General features: G+C 39.8%; 2 protein-coding genes across 5 annotated transcripts in view; both read right to left on the bottom strand.

Annotated features, from left to right (window-relative positions):
* Positions 1-3465: 3465 nt before the first annotated feature.
* SETD9 (SET domain containing 9) lies at positions 3466-9674 on the bottom strand. Of its 2 annotated transcripts, none has more exons than XM_057389677.1 (5): positions 9555-9674; positions 8500-8864; positions 6954-7077; positions 5932-6047; positions 3466-3550 (listed from the first exon to the last, which is right to left on the bottom strand). In XM_057389677.1, exons 1-5 carry the CDS (start codon positions 9638-9640, stop codon positions 3534-3536), a joined length of 708 nt encoding a protein of 235 aa, XP_057245660.1. In that variant the 5' UTR covers positions 9641-9674; the 3' UTR covers positions 3466-3533. The 2 variants fall into 2 exon arrangements, with proteins under 2 accessions (XP_057245660.1, XP_057245659.1); XM_057389676.1 differs by lacking the exon at positions 3466-3550 and adding an exon at positions 4705-5446.
* A 3302-nt stretch (positions 9675-12976) lies between these two features.
* The window catches only part of MAP3K1 (mitogen-activated protein kinase kinase kinase 1), a 58385-nt gene continuing 52314 nt past the window's right edge, over positions 12977-19047 (bottom strand). Inside the window, exons 17-20 of one of the 3 annotated variants that reach the window (XM_057389673.1) lie at positions 18757-18888; positions 17611-17753; positions 17009-17140; positions 12977-15624 (exon numbers count right to left, since the gene is read on the bottom strand). In XM_057389673.1, the coding sequence (XP_057245656.1) occupies positions 15475-15624; positions 17009-17140; positions 17611-17753; positions 18757-18888 (557 nt within the window). In that variant the 3' untranslated portion in view covers positions 12977-15474. The remainder of the gene's footprint in view (positions 15625-17008; positions 17141-17610; positions 17754-18756; positions 18889-19047) is intronic. The other 2 variants (XM_057389671.1, XM_057389672.1) reach the window with 2 other exon arrangements.

Genomic DNA, 19047 nt, shown 5'->3' on the forward strand with positions numbered 1-19047 from the left:
TTGTTAAACTTCATATTGTTGGTAATTGACCATTCCTCTAATTTCTTGAGGTCTCTCTGCCCTCAAGGGAGTCCACAGCTCCTCCAAATTTAGTGTAATCACTGAACTTAATTAGTGTGCCTTCCAGTCCTGAGTCCAAGTCATTTATGAAGATGTCAAAGAGCACAGGGCCATCGATGGAGCCCTGGGGAACCCCACTTGTGACACATCCCCAGTCTGATGTCACCCCAGTCACTGTAACCCTTTGTGTCTGACCCATGAGCCAGTTGCTCACCCATCACAGGATGTGTTTGTCCAGCTSTGTGCTGGACATTTTGTCCAGARGGATACAGTAAGAGACAGCAATGAAAAGTTTACTGAAACCCCAAAAGATCACATCAACTGGCTTCCCTTGAGCAGCTACATGTGCTACCTTGTCATAATAGGATATTGGGTTCAACAAACAGGACTTAGATGTGCTCACTGTGACCAGTGAATGCATTGTCCTCCACCTTCTTTTCAATACTTCTCAGAATAATCTTTTCCATTATTTTACTGGGTACTGAAGTTAGACTAGCAGCACTGTAGGTTTTGGGTCCTCTTTCTTGCCCTTCTTGAAAATTAGGGCAATGTTTGCCAGCTTCCAGTCAGCTGGGACCTCTCAGGATTTCCAAGACTTCTCAAAAATCATTGAAAAGAGTTTTGCAAAGCCAGCTCTTTGAGGATTCTTGGATGAATCCCATCRGGCCCCATAGATTTGCAGGGATACAGCTGGAGCAGCAGGTCCCACACAAGCTCAGCCAGGATTTGACCATTCTCACAGTCATGGTCTGTGAGAAAGATCATAGCTCAGAGAACTGAGACCCCTTGGTCCATCATCCTATCAACAGTATTCCTTGTCACTGGAGAATCAAGAAAATCACTACTTGTGCTCCTGCCCCTTGGGACTCCCAATTGTCCCAAGGCCCCGAAGGCTCTTTTTCTCAGACTTTTCTTTTTTGTCTCTGCCGGTTTGAACAACCAATAGCAGATACTAATCAAATGACCTTCATAGACTGGAGAGCCTTCCAGTAACAGCCTTTATCTGAGCCCCTGGGAGCCAGCAGCATCCTTGTGGGTTGGGTCTGATCTGCATATGGGGCCCTCCCTTCCCCTTAGAAGGGTGTCTCCTATTAAAACTCCCTTTTTCTCTTAACAGAGGTGGTCATGATATGGGGCACACGTGGTATTGTTTTAGGAGGCCGCACGATCCCAGAAGGACCTTTACCTGTCCTATCTGTTGTCTGGACTTCTAATTCCAGGGACTTATCCTGTTGTAGAAGGTGCCACCCCATTCCCCAGACCTATGTCAGTTGCTCCTGCTGCCTCACTGACTAACTTGTTTTGTCCACGAGTTGCAAGGCAGCAAAGATTACAAACATAAACCCTGGCCATCAGTTTGATAAAATGCTTTATACCAGTTCTTGGATTTCTCTTCCCTCTCTGTAGGGGAAAGCAATTTAGAGCTCCCAGTAAGTCTCGTCCCTGTAGTAGCGGAGGAGGCCAGGATGCCTCGGCAGAAATGTGCTTTCCCGTGGGCATGGTGGACCCGCTCCTGCCCCGCAGCATGGCTGCTTATCCCTGCTGTGGCTGGCACACGTTTGCCTGGCTGTGCCACCAGGCCTGTCACACACAGTTCTTTAGGTGGCAGAACACCATCACTCCCTCTTGYTGGTTTCCTGTGCTGCCAGGTGAGCTCCAGAACTGGCATGGGAAGGAGCACGCAGCCGGGGAGCAGAGCAGCCTGGCAGGCAGTGTGATGTCGAGCAAGTTCAGCACCACCTTAATGTGCAAAATAAAATTGTGTGAAAGCACAGCTCTATAAGACCCCGGGGTGTCAATCCAGCGTTCTGCCACCATTCAGGGGCTTCCTGCTCTCTTGCTCACTCAGGCCCTTCTATCAGCTGCTTCAGCTCACAGCAGTAGCAGAAAACAAAACAAGAGAAAGCCTGAGGTTTGTGGAGGTAGTGTTATTCATGCTCAGCAAGTCAGATCAGCTCATGGTAGGGTCTGATGAGCAGTGGGCAGGAAGGAATTGCAGCTTTAAGAGCAAGGGAGAAGGGACACATACGCAGCAGCACACACGCACACCTTTCCCACTCTCCTCTTCCCAGAGTACCACGGAATTTGCCTGGGGAACTGCAGCCCCTCCACCAAGAACACTGCATGTGCTCTAGATAGCCAGCTTCCTCCACAGAGCAAGAGGTCCCAATAACCTCCCAGAGTGCTGGGGAGMAGGGCCAGCTCAGGAGAGAAGGGATCCTCAGAGTCACAGAGGATGACCACTCCCTTCAGCAGACTGGTGATCACTGCTCCAACCCCTTACCATACACTGAAGACAAAATGTCACTGGAAATTGCCATAAAACTTGCACACCCCTTGCTGAGGCAGATGCCTCTGTCTCAGAGCTCTGCTAGCTAAATCCTGCTGAAATAGCCAGCCTTCTCCGGCTGTAAAGGACTTCCAAATAAATGTGACAGGCAAGGCTCAGACTTGGAAGCAGACTGAGCAACACAGACACCACAAAGCTTTGCATTCTGAAAAGGAGACAAGATGCTTCAGCAGCTAAGYAGGAAACCTGGCTGCCCTAAGTAACCGATTCATAACACCATTGCCTAGCTCCTCTTCTCTCATGTGCTTACACCAACCACAAATTTACTGGGAGGCTTGCTTGGACTTCCGCAGTAAATACTGGTTTCATCTTTTTGAAGCCAGTTTACAGACAGCAAAAATTAATGTGGGAATAGCTGGCCCTGTTTATACTAGCAACTCATTAAAAAATATACAGCACCCTTGGCTGGCATTGTTTCCTCCAACTACACTGCCACATGAAGTCCTCTTGAAGAATAAAAGCAATCAAAGTTGCCACATGTCAGGAAACTTGGAGTGAATCACTGAAATTAGGGATCCAAGGAACACACGTTTCCTCCTACCCCAGGACAGGCACAGCTAAAGGCTCTGGCTCAAGATGTCCTCATGATGACAGAGCACTGTGCAGGCACAGCTGAGGGGCCCATCGGCATGATGTCAAAATGGGCTTCATACAAGACTGGGGCAACTGCCTGCACTGCTGTATTTTTAAAATGCAAGCTGATACCAAAAGGTTGCGTCCATTTTAAGCACAGGAAATTAAATGGAAAAATACTAAAAAAGTCCCAGTTATAGACAACTGTGCAATCTAGTAGATTAAATGACATGTCGAGAATTTAATTTTTAAGGGTTTTAATTCTATGACCTACCTTATGGACAGTTGAACCCCAAGAATATATGCAGAAATATCAACAGCAGACATGTTATTTTTAGAGAAATTCAAGCCTACATACAGCTTACTCTCTGAGGGGAAAACTACAGCTCTCCCTTACATACAGATGATGATGAAGCTTGAAGTACAGGCACAGAACATATTTTATTGACATACATTTCTTTATTCTTGAATCTATCAATTCAGCTGACAACAGTGTAGTAATTTGAAAAAAGTTCTTCTCCTTGCTTGATGTCTCTGAGAGTGACGAGAACTACACACCTGAGGTGGCTGTAAAAGAAAACCAGCAAAACATGTGAAAGTGAACAGTTATATTCTCTTTGAATTGTTTTTAATTCTTCAAGAAGCTAAACTAGTGTCTTTGCCAGATTAGTTTTGTGAGTAATAAAGCAGGGAAGGGAACACAGAAAAACAACACTGAAATACAGGCAGCAAACACAAGCAAAACCAATATAATTACCAAAAAAAAAAAAGCACAGCCTACGTAGATATGCAAAAAATGTTTCCACTAAATGGTTCCACACAATTATTCAGAGATGAATTGAATGAAAAGAATTAGTCAAGACTGCAGGAGACACTCAAACAGGAGGAGAAGATACAACAAACTTCATGCAGGAGATGCCACTCCCATGGACACACCTGCCAGGCACTGGCTGGCTAAAGCTTCTCTCCTGAGGCCCAACACCAGTCAGGAAAGCAGCTCTGAACTGCACCAGAGACCTGCTGCCATCTGCAGCGATGGGTCATTATCCACAAATTCCATGCTGAGATCAGGGGCTGACAGGCAGCTTTCTCACAGAGATATGTAGAAACACACCCCCAAACTTCCTTTAAGTAAATGACCACACCCTAAAGATGAACKATCTGTTCTAGGAAAGAGAGCACATGCTTCTGATACTGAAGAACCAGAAAGTGGAAAACGGCATCAACCCAGGTCTCTACTACTAAAAATTCAGTGTGAAGCCACATGGAAACATACCAAACAAGGTAAATAGGTACTAAGAATTCTTTCAAAAGGTACAAAAAGATGATCTATGTTGTCAGTATCAAAAGAAGTAGCCAGAAGCAGATGGGATCTTTTGTCTAGTGGCTGTACACTGGGAGAAATGATGACTAGAAGATTGCATTTTCTCAGACAGTTTCAATGAAGAGCAAAACTCCCCTTTCCTGAAGCGGTCCTATAGCTTATCTCTTCTCACTGTGCTTTCACACTTCAACATCCAGACTTCCTGAGAATTCAGTCCTACTGCTTATTTTATTAGCATTCATTTAATTAGATGCAGATTCTAAGTGCATCTTTAACCTTGACTTAACGTACTCTAAGTTTAATCAGAAAAGCCATTTTTCCAATATGTACCATAACTTTCTCCAATGACATTTCAGAGTATTTAAATAACTCCAGAATTACATTCTGATCTGCTCTAAAATGCTTATACATCCTTGAACAAGATTATCTGAGAAAGATTTCCAAGTGCTTTAATTTCCAAAAAAAGGTGGATGACCAAGTCATAACCAGGATGTTGTAGTTTTATTAACTGTGCCTATATTAACTATATTAACTATAACTATGCCTTTATATTGCATACTACTTCACTTGTCTCAATACAATTTTAGGTTTGTTCCTGCAAATTCATCTGCTTATTTGTCACATAAGCAGAAGACATGGAGAACAAATCTAAATCTGAATCACCTCAGATGGGCTTTGACTGGTTCAGGCTGAGACAGATTTGGAATCCATAGTGAAAAGCCTCAGTACCGTAATAAAAGAAAATATAACTAGTGATTTATGGGATTCAGAAGAATTGCACTATAGTGCAACAACTGCTTGTAAAACCTTGTCTTCAGAGCTATGTTGAYTTTATTTGTGGAAATGTGAAAAAAGGAATGAAGAATCTTGTAATTAGTCTATTCAGAGAGCTAACTTTCCCAAATAGTTGCACACTTTTTGTGTAACTCATCTTCATATAATATGCTATTTTTCAACCATGTCTGTCTTTTCTTTATACATGCAATATGCTTTGTATCATACAAATCTACAAGCTCTTTCATTTGATGCCAACCTCTCTATGTCATGGCTGTAGACGATGTTTGGAAGATACTGTTTCAGTTCTATTGGAAAATGTCCTGGCACATCAAACTCTTGATAACACACGTTTGCTGCTTTTTCTAGGAATAAAAAAATTAAAACGTTATTAGGTAGGGCTTAGAGAGGTGTGAAAACATCAAATATACTTGTACAGAAGTACCAGTGATAGAATCCTACTCTACATGGCACTGAGTGTACAGTTTTCTCATGAAGCATCTGGAACCATACAGGAGAACTTAAGTTTGCAATACYTTACTGTTTCAATCTGTGATCCTTGGCCAGATATCCTTTCCCACCGTCTCACATTTTGGGGTGTGTGCCTTTCATTCTACATACCAGGAGGGAAACTGGCAGGTCAGTGAGAAAAGAAAAAGTGTATCTGAAGTCTTACTTCACTGAAAAACTCCAACACTTAGCTGTCACAGAACCCTTTTACCCCCTAAGTGCTAGCTTTAAACAGTACTGATGCCCTGCAAAATCAATATCCTATTCTCTGTGTCACCTTCAAAATAATTGATATCCATAAAGCCAAACTCATACTTGGAAAATTTACCTGGTAACTTACCATGTGAGCAATTGTTGACATACTGTCCCACTGCCAGTGGGTTTTGGGGGGCAGCTGTGAGCCAGCTCTCATCACTCATCTGAAAGGGGCCAAGCTGATCTCTCCTGCTGCAAGACCTGAAATGTGACAGTGTTAGCGTGGATCATGTCTCCTTCGCCTGACAGGTTACCTCACTTCGTCTACAGAAATGCCACAGGCACTGCATAAAGTTACAGCTGCCCAGCGCAAAGATCAACACTTTCACTACTGTGTGGAGACTCTAGTGGAAGAGCCTGCACAAAACTACCACACAGTCTTCCAGAAAATAACATCAAACATTACTATTACAGAACTGTCAACACATCTCACTCACTGACAAAAATACAAAGACTCATTACAGTATTAGCTTCAAACTCATTCCAGGAATTAAAATATAATATTAGGTATTAATATTAAAACTAGCTATTATTTCAGATAATTTTGCTAGTTCTTTTCATGTCATATTTAAGCACAAATTGCAACAAATTATATTTTAAGGTAAGCCTAACCAGTCCAGTTTAGGTGTACCAGGGGAAGCTCAAGCTGGACATTATGAAAAGATCGTTCACTGAGAAAGTAACCAGTCACTGGGCTCCTCTGGGGCGTGGTCACAGCACCAAGTCTGCCACAGATCAAGGAGTGTCTACATGACGCTCTCAGTCATATGGTTCAGTTTTAGGTAGTCCCTCAAGAAGCCGGGAGTTGCACTTCATGTACCAAACAAAGCAGGTTTGAATAAAGCTCAGAAACATTTCAGTACTTTTATGCTACATCTTGCTCTACTAAAAATATTTTCTGCACAGTAAAGTCTCCGTACATCAAAATGCATCTCACTGATGCTACAGATGAAGGCACAAGTACATATGGATCACATGCAGCACCTCCCAGCCTTGTGCTGTTTGCATTTGAGTCACGCATAGGTGGACTAAGAAACAATGAACCGACACTGGGAGTTTCACTATTTTAAATCAGATGAGTGGTAATCCGCTACTTCTTTTGCTTACCTGTACACTGATCTTGACAGTCCTTTATCATTCCCATCAATAAGGACACCATCAATGCACCTAAAAATAAAGGGATTGCCAAGGGACTGGAAAAAGATGGGCTCATGCTTTCTGTATACTGTACCTGTTGCAAGACAGATATTATTTCAGAAGAAAATAAGAAAACTGGGCTTTCGGTCCCCTCCACACAGAAACTCAAAAGCATAGAGAGCAGACAGACATCCCCTCTTACTTAATGGCATTGACATTAGTAAACCTACAAGCTTTTAGACACAACTTTCTGGGATATAAAAAAATCCCCTCACAATGAGCTGTTATGTTCCAAAGAGAGAACCTCACAGGAAACCATATGTCTGAATTGAGTATCCTTGGGAGAGGCAGATAAAGCCTCACAGCCAACTGGCCTGCTTCAGAGGTGAAAACATCAGGTGGTATTTGCCTATGAAAACACAACTGAAGATACTGTTTTGTTACTTCTGTGTCAGGACTCTGAAAACCGCACAGATTCAGCAAAGAATCTGAAACTCCTCCCTCCACTATCCCAGGGATTTTGTTTGGTCCAGGAGATGGAAAATGATAAACAAGACCAAATTATTTCAGCAGACTGTTTCCCAAATCCGAGGAGAGGATTTAACCTGCCATGATTTCCAAGCACAGAAAAGCAACAGCTGACTGGCTTGCCATTCTTCATTAAATCCTTGTCCTGCATTCCTCACACCCACTACCTCTTCAGCACCCCTCTGCAGAAATCCTGCACTGAAATAATAAGGAGCTAGGCAAAAGCTACAGGCAGGCTGTGGTCCCTGTCCACAGGGTCCCATCCCCAACCCGGCACCCTGTAGGTTCCTTCATTACTCTGAGAAGGCATTTCAACAGCCCATCCCTGTTTTGCTAATAGAGCTGTTAGAGAAGAGTCTGAATGAGCCTACGTTCACATTTAGTATGTGCCTGAAATCTGAAGCGAGCTGCAAAACAGGCAGGCTCACTTACTATCACTTGTCAATTAGTCAGTTCACAAGTAATCAGTGGTAATGGCCAGGCACTCGTAAACAGAAAAGTGTGTTCCACCGACCAGTGAATGCTTGGGCTGCTCCCTCAAGCTGCTGGCACAAGCCAGAGACCACAGGGGATGATTTTGTTGTCAAACACAAACAAACCCAAAGCAACTCAGCAGAGTTTCTTCCTTGGCCATACTGACAGAATTATAAACTTTACAAAGAAATGTATGCAGGTACAGTTCCAAGAAATGAGGAGGAGAAACAGAGAGGAGTAGTGCTTTAGCACTTTAAGTGCTAAAATTGTTTTTTACAAACAAAATTGTCCTTCCCAATATTGTTTCTCTTATTTCCAAAAGAACCCTAAACAATTTATAAATTGTCAATTTATAAATTGATGATTTTATAACTGATGATTTTGTTAAAGAAAAGCAGAAATAAAACCCATAAAATAAAAATCAGTGTAGGCCTTTGGCATTCCATGACCAGATGGTCAGAAGTTCCATCTAAAAAAAAAAAAAAAAAAAAAAAAAAAAGGAACATTCCATTACCAGGATACATAGACACAACCGTCCCTTTCGGTACAAAACCTTTGGTAACAAAGACTCCAGTTCCAGCAGACACCAATGAACTCCGATCTCTGCTAACAGCGAACCCCAGCGTGTTAAACAAAACTTCCTCGGGACTAAACACGTGCTGACCCTGATAGTTACAAGAACTGGCTTTTGACTGCTTCTGCTCCACAGTCAGTAATTCCATATATTGACACTTCACTTCTGGAAGTAAGGCCAGAATATCTGCTTGTCTACTTAAGTCATTTATGAACAGAGCTTTAAACGTTTTCAGTAGTGTTTCAAAGACTTCTTCATCAGCAATAACTTTGTCTTGAGAGCTTTCAGGAACATATCGGAGGGTTCTGTAAAGAAAATAAAATATTTTAAAATTAAAAATATATTAAGTTTTTTTTCTTAAATAGAGAAGAGACATTTTGCAGCAGCAGTAACTTAGATGCATTGTTGTTTTAGAAAGCTCCAAACGTTCTTCATGCTTGTCCTATCTAAAACCATTGTTTTTAACACGAAAAACACTAAAAAAGACTGTTAGTTAAAATAAGTACCTCTTCTACTACAAAACCATAATCTCTKAGTATTTACCATAAATCAAGTAGGTTGAACTCTACTGAGCTCTCAGTGACAAACACACCAAAAATGAAACATGATTATCATGTTTATTAAAAAAATAAAAATAGCTCATTACACTTCAAATGAGGTGACATAAATACTATGTTAGCGAGGGAGGTTTTAATTTTTTATTTAAATTGTGTTACTTATAACCCATGTCATAATCATTTAAATCCAAACACTGTCACGATTAAAACAGGGAATACATATCTCACCGAAGAGAAATTATCTATGTATCTATCTATATACCTTCAACGTTAAACACCATTTTAAAGCATCTGCCTAAGAATTTCATGCCAGACAAGGGACAACCAATGCTGAAGCACTTCCGAGTGGCAAACCCGAGCGAACTCCTGCGGTGGCCCAGACTGCAGGACGGGCAGCGGGGTCTGAACTGGTCTCTGAGACCTTCCCCCGTGCCTCACCTGCGCTGGCGGCGGAGGTTGAGGGCGAGCCAAGGCACGAAACGATACTTGTAGGAGCGCCACCGCCGCCGCAGCTCCCGCAGCATGGCGGCCGCTCCCTCACGGCCCCGCGCACCGCCCTCCCGCCGAGCCGCGCCCGCGCGATCCGGGACAGCCAATCCGCGCTCCGGACACACACGGGCGGGTTTGTGTTCTCAGCTGCCATTGGCTGCCAGCGGCAGGCAGGGCGCCGAGCGCGGCCGGGCCGYGAGGGGGAGCCCCCGAGGGCCGAAGGACGGGCTCGGGTCGCGGCCGCTGCGGGGAACAGCGTTCTGGTAATACTCAGAACCGGGAGAGCTGCAGGCGCCGCGAAAGGAAACCTGTGGATCCTGCGTGCACACTTACAGACGTAAATACATGCACCTCTCTCTGACCAAAGTTACATTGTAGCTTCTGTGTTGTAGTAAACAATCCGAAAATACAAGATAGGAGTAAAAGGTGGTTTAACAATTACTTAGAATTGTCAGAACACCTCTCCAAAATCACCCAGTGCCTGCTTCTACCGATGCCGAGGGCCGCTAGTGCCTCAACTGRTCACAACAAATTAGCTGGCAAAAGATGTCTCAGATCATCAGACCAAACACCACTGTGGCACTAAGTGCCATGTCAMATCTTCCCTTAAACATCTCCAGGCTCCATGACTCCATCACCGCTTTGACCAGTCTATTCCAATGTTTAATCGCCTTTCTTGTGAAGAAATTCATCCTAATGCCCAATCTGACCCTCCCATGCAGCAGCACCTCTGCTGTCCTCTGGTCCTGCTGTCTGGGAGAGGCCAACCCCGACCCAGGCTCCAACCTCCTTGCAGGCAGGACACGTCTCAACTTCTTTTCCTAAAGGTTGAGCCCCCCACAGCTCCCTCAGCCGCTCCTCACAAGATCTGACCTCCAGACTTGTGATCCATGTCATAAAAAGAATGACTCAGTTTCAGAYCTGAGGCCTGTTACACTTCTGTCCACAATTTGGGTAGTATTTGGCTGTGATAACAAGGTGTCAGGAGTTGTGATTTGTAGCAGCAAAAATTATTGTAGATTTAAAGGTGCATCCCACTGACTGATGTACAGGAAGCAACAGCATCTAAGGAGTCAGATTGAAGGAATATACTGCAAATCMTGAGTATTTACAAACAGCAGCATAGGCTTTGTGCCACATTGTACTATCACTTATCCCTAACGTAATTAAAAAAAAAAAAAAAATCCCGTGAAGAAAACAATTTCTCAGCAACTGATCCTCACAAATCAGCAATAGGCCCAAAATCATTCTCTACAAACCTCTAGAGCTGTAAACATAAGGGCACTGTCATCATCTTTGGCCACTATTGTCCCTTGACTGTTTAGGTACCTACTTTCACAAAACTTTTCTCTTTGGATGCTGCTTCTTATTTGCAGTTTTAGTTTATGACTGCCAATGAATTGGGAAAATAAATACAAGTACACATGTATTTTACCTTTTTYGGAAAGAACTTAAAAAAAGGTGGAGCTAGTGTTTGAGATTTGGTCTTGTGGTAAACAGAGAAATCAACCTCAATACACTCTCAAAGGTTACATACACTCTTTCCCTTGGACGTGAAATTTTCACAAGTTTGGGAATTTGAGACAGGCCCACCAAAGCAGTGTAACTCAGAATTAACTTCCTGTCTCAGAGCTTTTCAAATATTTGTAAATTGTGTCTTGATTTATTCCATAATCACTTCATTTCTACTGTTGGTCTGCCACATCTTTTCCGAGAACAGGAGCTGAGCGATGGGCTAGTGCAAACTGAAGTAATTGAGGGAAAATGTCGAAAAAGACTAGAGKGGCTGCCACCAAAGTGCTTCCCTGCCATCTCCTGACCTTCCTCGGTAATTACAGGCAAGAAAGGCTCACTTCAGTATTTGTAACTGCGTTTCAGCAGCTGTGCCATAACCAGAAAACAACACGTGTGTTCATCACAACACATGCATATTGTTGCTCTTAAAAGCAAGACAGTTACAGCGTAATTCAGGTCATTAAGGAAGACTAAGCAATGACTGCAAAGTTAGTAAGGTAAATAGAGTGCTTTGGTAGGTGGGCTGTCAKGTCACAACAGCCTTGCACACAACTTGCACGGGATGAAAGGATATACATGACCCTTGTGACACTCCAACATATTCTGGAGGTGGTATATAGCTTAAAGTGAGAACTTGGAAASATGAAACAGCATTAGACTTCAGCCTATGACTGTCATGCAGAAATGTGATGTTATTCCTACTGGAGAAATCACAACAGGCACAGAGCTTATTACCATTTACCTGTGGAAGACTGAAGATGCCCTGTGCCCAAGAAGATACTTGGCTCCCTAAGTAGGTGTCTTTGGAATGCACTGCCATCTGCCGGGCACCGGTCATCTCTGCCATCCCTTGCTCCTAAAAAGGAGGCTTGCAAGTACGACACAGTACTGCAGGATTCAGAACTTCTATAATAGATCAGATAAAGGAAGACTGATTATAATCTATCTCCTACTTAATCCTTGCCATGTATGTTCCTTTCTAATATTTCAGGCAGTACATTTTTCTGATTTTAGAAAGCAGATACTAGAGTTTATGTGAACATTTCTGCTGCTAGTTTTTGCTGGTGAATTGATACACCCGTCTCTATCTGCAGAAAGTCCCATAACTAATGGAAATAAGTGTAATAGTTCAAAATTTATACAATACTTCAGAATTTATAGTCACAAAAGAGTCCATTCTTGAAAATTTTTCATTAAAAAAAGATTAGTTTTTAAAACTTAAAATTCAAATTTAAAATTTTTAAAATTTCAAAAGTGTCTGGAGAAGGACAAGAACTGAAATAAGCATTAGCTTTGCAACACATGGACTGCCTGCATAAGGAAAGGCTTATGTCTGCTATCAAAATCTCAAGCAACGGAATCATTTCACCGAAAACATAAAACAGCAGATTAACTTCCAACATACATTTCAATGGCTCCAGAACAGACCTAACTAAATCAGCTCACCTGAACAGGTAATTGCTACATTGCAGTAAGGTAAAATTTAGATATTTAATTCTTGACCTAAAGGTATAATAAAGTGAGATTCATAGATAAAAGTGTTGTCATAAGAGAAGTTCCTATCTTTATCATTAATTTAAAAAAAAMCCTCTTTGTTGCTGCCCTTTATCTAAGCATTATTAATTCACGCAAGACATATAYAGATACATAYGACAGAGATATAGATAGATATAWAGATATTCATACACACAGGCCAGCACTCATTCGMTTGTGTCATTTAATATTAGAAACTAAGTCTTGATATATCAAATGTGGTGTATGATATTGCGTATAAACAGTGAAGTGTACCAGAAATATTTTATTTCCATCAGTAAAATGAATGTGTTGACCTTACAGGAAACAAAGGACAAAGTTTGTTCAAAAACTTTTATTTACTATAAAGACAAAAAACACCAAAATACGTACAAATTATACTATATAAAATTGGTTCAATGGGGTAAAAACTTTTAATTAAAATATCTTGATATATTTAAAATAACAAAGGATACAACGAAGCCAAATTTCTTAACCCAGAGATTTCTGTAAAATTTGCTTGCACAGTAAGGTGCTAATAGAGTTAGCCCTTAAGCCCTGGAAGTCTTAGGAATCAGTCACATAGCAAATATAATTTCATTGTGAAAGTGAACTTTGGTAGAAGAAACTCTATAGGACACCTGAGGTAGTAGAAACTGGAATAAACAGCAGTAGACGTTATTTACAACTTAAGTACCAAATAACATTAAGAACACAAAAAATAATTACACAATTTTCAGTCCAGCTTTGATCCAAAGAAAAGAAGAATATTACATCACATCTCCATTTTAAAAACACCACAATTACCAGCAAGCCAAGGGAAATGCAAACTCAAACAAATGCATTTGGACACCTAAGAGGCAGTTTGAGTTTGAAATGTGGTAGGCATGGTGATCTACAAAGTAATACTGATTAGCTGAGGTTCATCAGTTTATACAGTTTACATTTCTGCCAGAAACAGTATTAATCTGACAACTGATCTTCCAGTACATGAATTGGCAAGAGTGCATCCTTTAAAGCTTGCACTTAAGAAAGACTTGGAAACAATCTTACTAGAATGAGAAATTTTAAAGTGGTCAAAAAAAGTCAAGTACAAAACAGAGCTACCAAACTTCACATTTCAGTATTATCTTTTTAACTCTTCAAAGTCTGCCAATCTTCAAAAACAAAGGAATGTAAAATTTCCAAAAGAAACACATTCACAACTAATGACACGGGTTGTTTTTCTTTTTATTAGTATGATCACTATCATTCATGTAAACTTATCTTTAAGATGTTTTACTTCCAATTTGTATTATACATTTTTAAGGTACTATAGCTTATTTAGTTTGTCCTGAGTCTTTGAAAATAACCAATTTCTATTTGAGTCCAACAATCCAACTGGCTTCTGAAGAGTTATAACATAAACAGTATCTTTTTTTCAAAATGGATTAAACACAATCAGTATTAGATTAAAAAAGATCCCCATTTTTAAAAAAGCAAAAGAAAAAGCTGCCATTTTCCTTCAGAATTACATGCATCGGAATCTAAAAACCTGCCTTTAAAATAATTTTAAAAACCTGTTTAAAAAAACCCCCACAGCTCCTAAAAAGTAACAAGTTTTGCACTCCAGGTGAAGCTTTACTTCACATTTTATCTTGATCTTCAAGTCCGCATTTGTTTCTTGTCAAAATAAATACCTTTCTCATGGTAGTATTTTTAACATTTTCAAATTAAATTATCACTAATGGCTACAGTAAATAGATGATGTACGGCAGAAGGAAAACAGCAGGTAAAACTCGTTAACAGTAGAGAATGTAACCTCAGTTTCTTTACACAAAGAATGAGATTTGCTCATTTGGCACCTGCTCACACTGAAGTACATGYCAAAGTCTCCCATAAAAACTTTAATGGGAGCTCGGTTTGGGGGGCCTTTGACATGAAACTTCTCTACATGATTTGCCAGAAGAAACTGCTATATGAAAAAAAAGGCTCAACAACTTCTAGCATGATTCAGACTAAGCTGCTTTATACAGAACAATCTTGTTTATTAAATAACCTATACTATCAGAGCCTTCAACGTATTCTTGTTGAAGGTGGCATTTTATCCCAGATTTCCAGCAAATCTGGGTTTAAAACTCTTGTGTCAGGAAAATATTCCATGACACAGCTTGCATCTTTTTTTTTTTTCTAAAGACTAAAATATCCCCTTTTCATGAAAGTTAAAAATACAAAGAAAACAAACTTTGATTTCAAAAGAAATTACATGGCCAGCAGTAAATGCACAGTGAACCATGAGTGCCTGCTCTTACTTTATAGGAAGGCAAAATGCTTTTTTTTAAGTTTCCATCAATATTTGGATTTGTTACTCAGAGAACATCATGTAATTAAAAAGGACAGATACATAATRTCCTTTTAACCAGTACTGAAAACTTACTAATTGCAGAGCATCTACATGATGTGAAATTGAACAGTGATTGCTATATTAAAATAGATCTTGAGCCTCTCAGCTTCTAATRCTGCTGAAAAATGTGCTCTAAATAAAATAAAAATCACTTACCTGCTAAATAATCATGCAGATTTAAAGAAAAATGTTTTTGTGTTCACATAGAGCCAGATGTTTGAAAAGGCACAGTTACAAATCTCTGCATGAATTGTCAAATGTTGCATACTCAGCTTAGGTAAAGATCTTGATTTGTCAATCACATACTTAGGTAGCGTCCTCCACTGGCCTTATGTTCTTGATCTATCTATTATTAAGGCCAGCAGAATAATGTAATTTGCTGCACTTAACTGCACTGCAAGACAGTTACTGTATATTCAGTAGCATTTTCTTCAGTATTTCAGTCTTACACATAAGTAGCTACCATGTAGTACGGAAGACTGGGTGTTTCAGCAGTTCCCTTGAAGGGGGTCTGTCCTGAGGTTGAAGTTCTAAACACCGAAGAGTCACATCTTTCAAGCCTGGAGACAGATGTGTAGGGATTGATGGAGCAGTAGTTGCACTAGCAATCTGAACAAGAGGAAATAATATTTTAGAAGTCAGTGATTAAGCCCCCTCTTCCACCCCAAAAACATTCCACAAACTCTTAATTACAGTTGGTGAGTTGGATTTATGATCTTTTCTCCATTCAGCATGTTCCCTATTGCAGTTTAAAGATTACATTACTACTTTCAGTTTGTTGTCCTTATGCCTATTTCTTTTCAGTTTGACTCTCTCCTTATACTTTTCTCTGAATTTCTTTTTTACAGCAAGATCCTGCAGTGATCATTTCTGAGTAGGCCATAGGAAATGCTCTTACAGCACACATATGGGCATTCTTTAGTCTGTTAGCTGCCTTCACTGTTAACTGGAGAGAAATTAAGCTGAACAATGTCACACTACAACACGTTGAACTAGCTATGCTTTCTTACATTATGTTTACAGTATTTCTGCTACAATCCAAAGGCCAGTATTTCTCAGAAAGACACAGATGTCTCCCAACCAAATTGATTTAAWTTTTTTCTGGATCCAATTAAAGCAGGATGACTAAAAACAGTGGAGTTGCACCACCAGATTCACAAAGACATAGAACYAAGAAAATTACATCTCTTATCAAAAGTAATTTCACATAGAACAAATCAGTACTGCCATGCAATGTCAGTCTTCTGCAGACACTTTCTTTACTTGCAGTAACGTTTTCTTCATTCATGTCTGAATGAAGAAACTGGACTTTGAGAATTMAATGTAACTAATTGATTTTAGTAAGAAAAATGAATGCCAAGATGGATGATCCAGAAAAGGAAGGGGAAAAGTCATATATAGCATGGCATAATGGAAAACATCTTTCAGCAAAAAATCTGATCATGGAACATTAGGTTTTATCAAATTACATTTCCTACTGAAATATGAATACACACACAAATCGTTTATGGCAAAACAAGCTTCTGTATTTTACGGGATTGTAAGAAAAAGTTCAAATTACAATCTTCTGCCTAGTGTAAAGATCAACTCTATTCCTAAATTTTTTTTTTGACTGGTCACACTATATTTTTATATCTTAGAACAAACCTTTCTGAGCAACCTGGTCTCATGCAATATGCCTCTGCACATGGCAGGGAAGGTAGAACTAGATGATATTCAAGGTCTCTTTCAACACAAACCTTTTTTACAATTCCATGATTTTGAATATCACTGTATTAGTATCAGTTTTTGGTACCAGTTTGTTTGKTTTTTTTTTAAAGAAGTAAGCATGGCTATGTGGTACCAATATTGCTTCTGCACTAACAGCTTCAACATTAAAAAACCCCTATTGCAACAATCCCTGCTACATGTACACTTTCCTAAAATTCACATTTCTGTACAGAAGATTACTTGGCATCTTTTGTAGGATATTGGTAGTAACAAAATACCTCACCTTAAATATCAGAGCAAGATGATTGGAGTGTTTCTCTGCGTTCCAGGGAGGTTTAGCACAAGCCATTTCTATGACAACACAGCCAACGCTCCACACATCACAGCTCCTTCCATATTGCTGACCTCTCAGGACCTGAATGGACAGACACCAAAGATCAGATTACATGATTCCAAGTCTCTTAGCTCAAGTAAATGTAGAAGTAAACCCCAAAATCTCATCAAACAAGTGTATTCTGATTAACATTTCAGGCTAAAAGAGTGATCAGTGATATAAATGCCACAAGATTTATACAGGTCTAGAGATCTAGCAAATAACATTCCTGACCAAGCGGCAAGCAAAGTACCTTGCTAGCTTTAGGGCAAACGGTCATTTCGGCTTGAATAACAATACTTGTGTATGTTGTAGCAAACTGCTTAACACAAGTTTGACAGCAAGAAAGAAATGTCATGATCACCATGTTGAAATCATTCCTAATCATTAGAACAAAGATATTTAAAACATATTTAAAGGCTATATAGCAAATTTCTCATATTTGTCTACATGAACTAGCTTAAGGAGTTCAAACAAATTTTTTTAAATAACTTTAAAAATTGGTTTCTTACCTCTGGTGCCATAAATGCAATAGTTCCCAACAACTGTCCCTGAAACTCCCCAGCACCAGTTCCTTTTGATGCCAACCTGGCTGCAGCTCCAAAATCAGCAATTCTTAATCTATGACCTGTGCTGTCAATTAGCAAATTGGCACCTGTCAACAGCACAATAAAAATACTGCTGGTTGGCGCTCTATTAAAGGCAAAAGGATGAACAGACACTTGACATTTTTCCTCCCTCCACTTCAAAATTATAAAATAGTTTGACATTACCCACCCCAGTATCAAGGAAATCTAAAAATCAAGGATATGGTCTAGTAATCTCACTTTTCTGTTATGCCTGAATGATACTGCACACAGCTTGAAGCTGTTCAAAAGATTTTGAGAAGCAAATTCTCCAAGTAGGGCAAACACACAGAATTCTGGAACAATGCCTGGAATGGTATAATGAAAGAAAATGAAGACCTAAAGCCCTGGATACTCTCATTGCCTGTGGCTCCTCATGAAATTTAAATTTATTTCATTATCATACAATCTTGTGTTGCTTTAATGAGAATTACAGACCAATTTTAAGTTCTACTATATTAAAAATAATTAGTGAAGTCAAATATTTGCTATTCATATGTTGCTACTTTTATGAATATATCTCCAGTTCATGGACAGCTATAGTCATATTAAAGGAAAAGTCCACTAAGACTGGTATTTCCCAGTGAAGTTTACATTTTACTCAGAGTACAACTGTATTTATATTCAATWAGGATGAAGGAAGAAAATTCATCACAGTATTTTCATGCATTAGAAATCTGACCTCTTTATTTTTGTTTGTTCAGAGATATTACTATCAGCGTAAACATTTACATTAATTTAAATAGCAATAGTTTTAAAACTCTATGGCAACTTCGTATCTTATTTTAACCACTGACAAAGACGATTTTTCTAAACTGCTGGCAGAGGTACCAAGTATCCCCAACATTGCTATGAACATTCTTATTAGTATCAGTAGCATCTCAGTAAATTTCATCAATAGTTTCTTAAGATCAATCACGAATGATCAAAGCCAGTAGAAACACTGCTCCCAAGATGGTATCTGAGAAAACCAACAGGTCTCAGGCCAAAACAAAATACTCCTCCTTAGAAGAAATTATCAGTAATTCTCACCTTTAACATCTCTGTGGATTATTTGATTCTCATGGAGGTAAGAAAGGCCACGCAACAGTTGTTCTGTGTAATTAATAATAACCGATTCTTTGAAGGCTCCATATTTACTCARCAAATGAGCAACTGAACCCCCTACAAGACAGAACAGTACATTCTATCAACACTTACACTTTCTATTAGTAGAATGCAATACTACTAGAATGGAACTTGGTATTAGTATTTCTAATTTATAGCTAGATTTCTCCTTCACCTACGGCCAAAAAGTTAAAATAATACCATAGGCAAAAAGTG

Source organism: Malurus melanocephalus, unplaced genomic scaffold (assembly GCF_030028575.1).
Source record: "Malurus melanocephalus ecotype Western Australia unplaced genomic scaffold, MMel_1.1 scaffold_18, whole genome shotgun sequence".
Lineage (NCBI taxonomy): Eukaryota > Metazoa > Chordata > Aves > Passeriformes > Maluridae > Malurus > Malurus melanocephalus.

Coding starts and splice junctions, on each gene's coding strand:
- SETD9 (XM_057389676.1), bottom strand. CDS start 9,640: ATGCTGCGGGAGCTGCGGCGGCGGTGGCGCTCCTACAAGTATCGTTTC. Junction 6,048..6,953: donor CTGTCAAGATCAGTGTACAG/GTAAGCAAAAGA, acceptor GTCACATTTCAG/GTCTTGCAGCAGGAGAGATC. Junction 5,447..5,931: donor TGTCAACAATTGCTCACATG/GTAAGTTACCAG, acceptor TTTTATTCCTAG/AAAAAGCAGCAAACGTGTGT.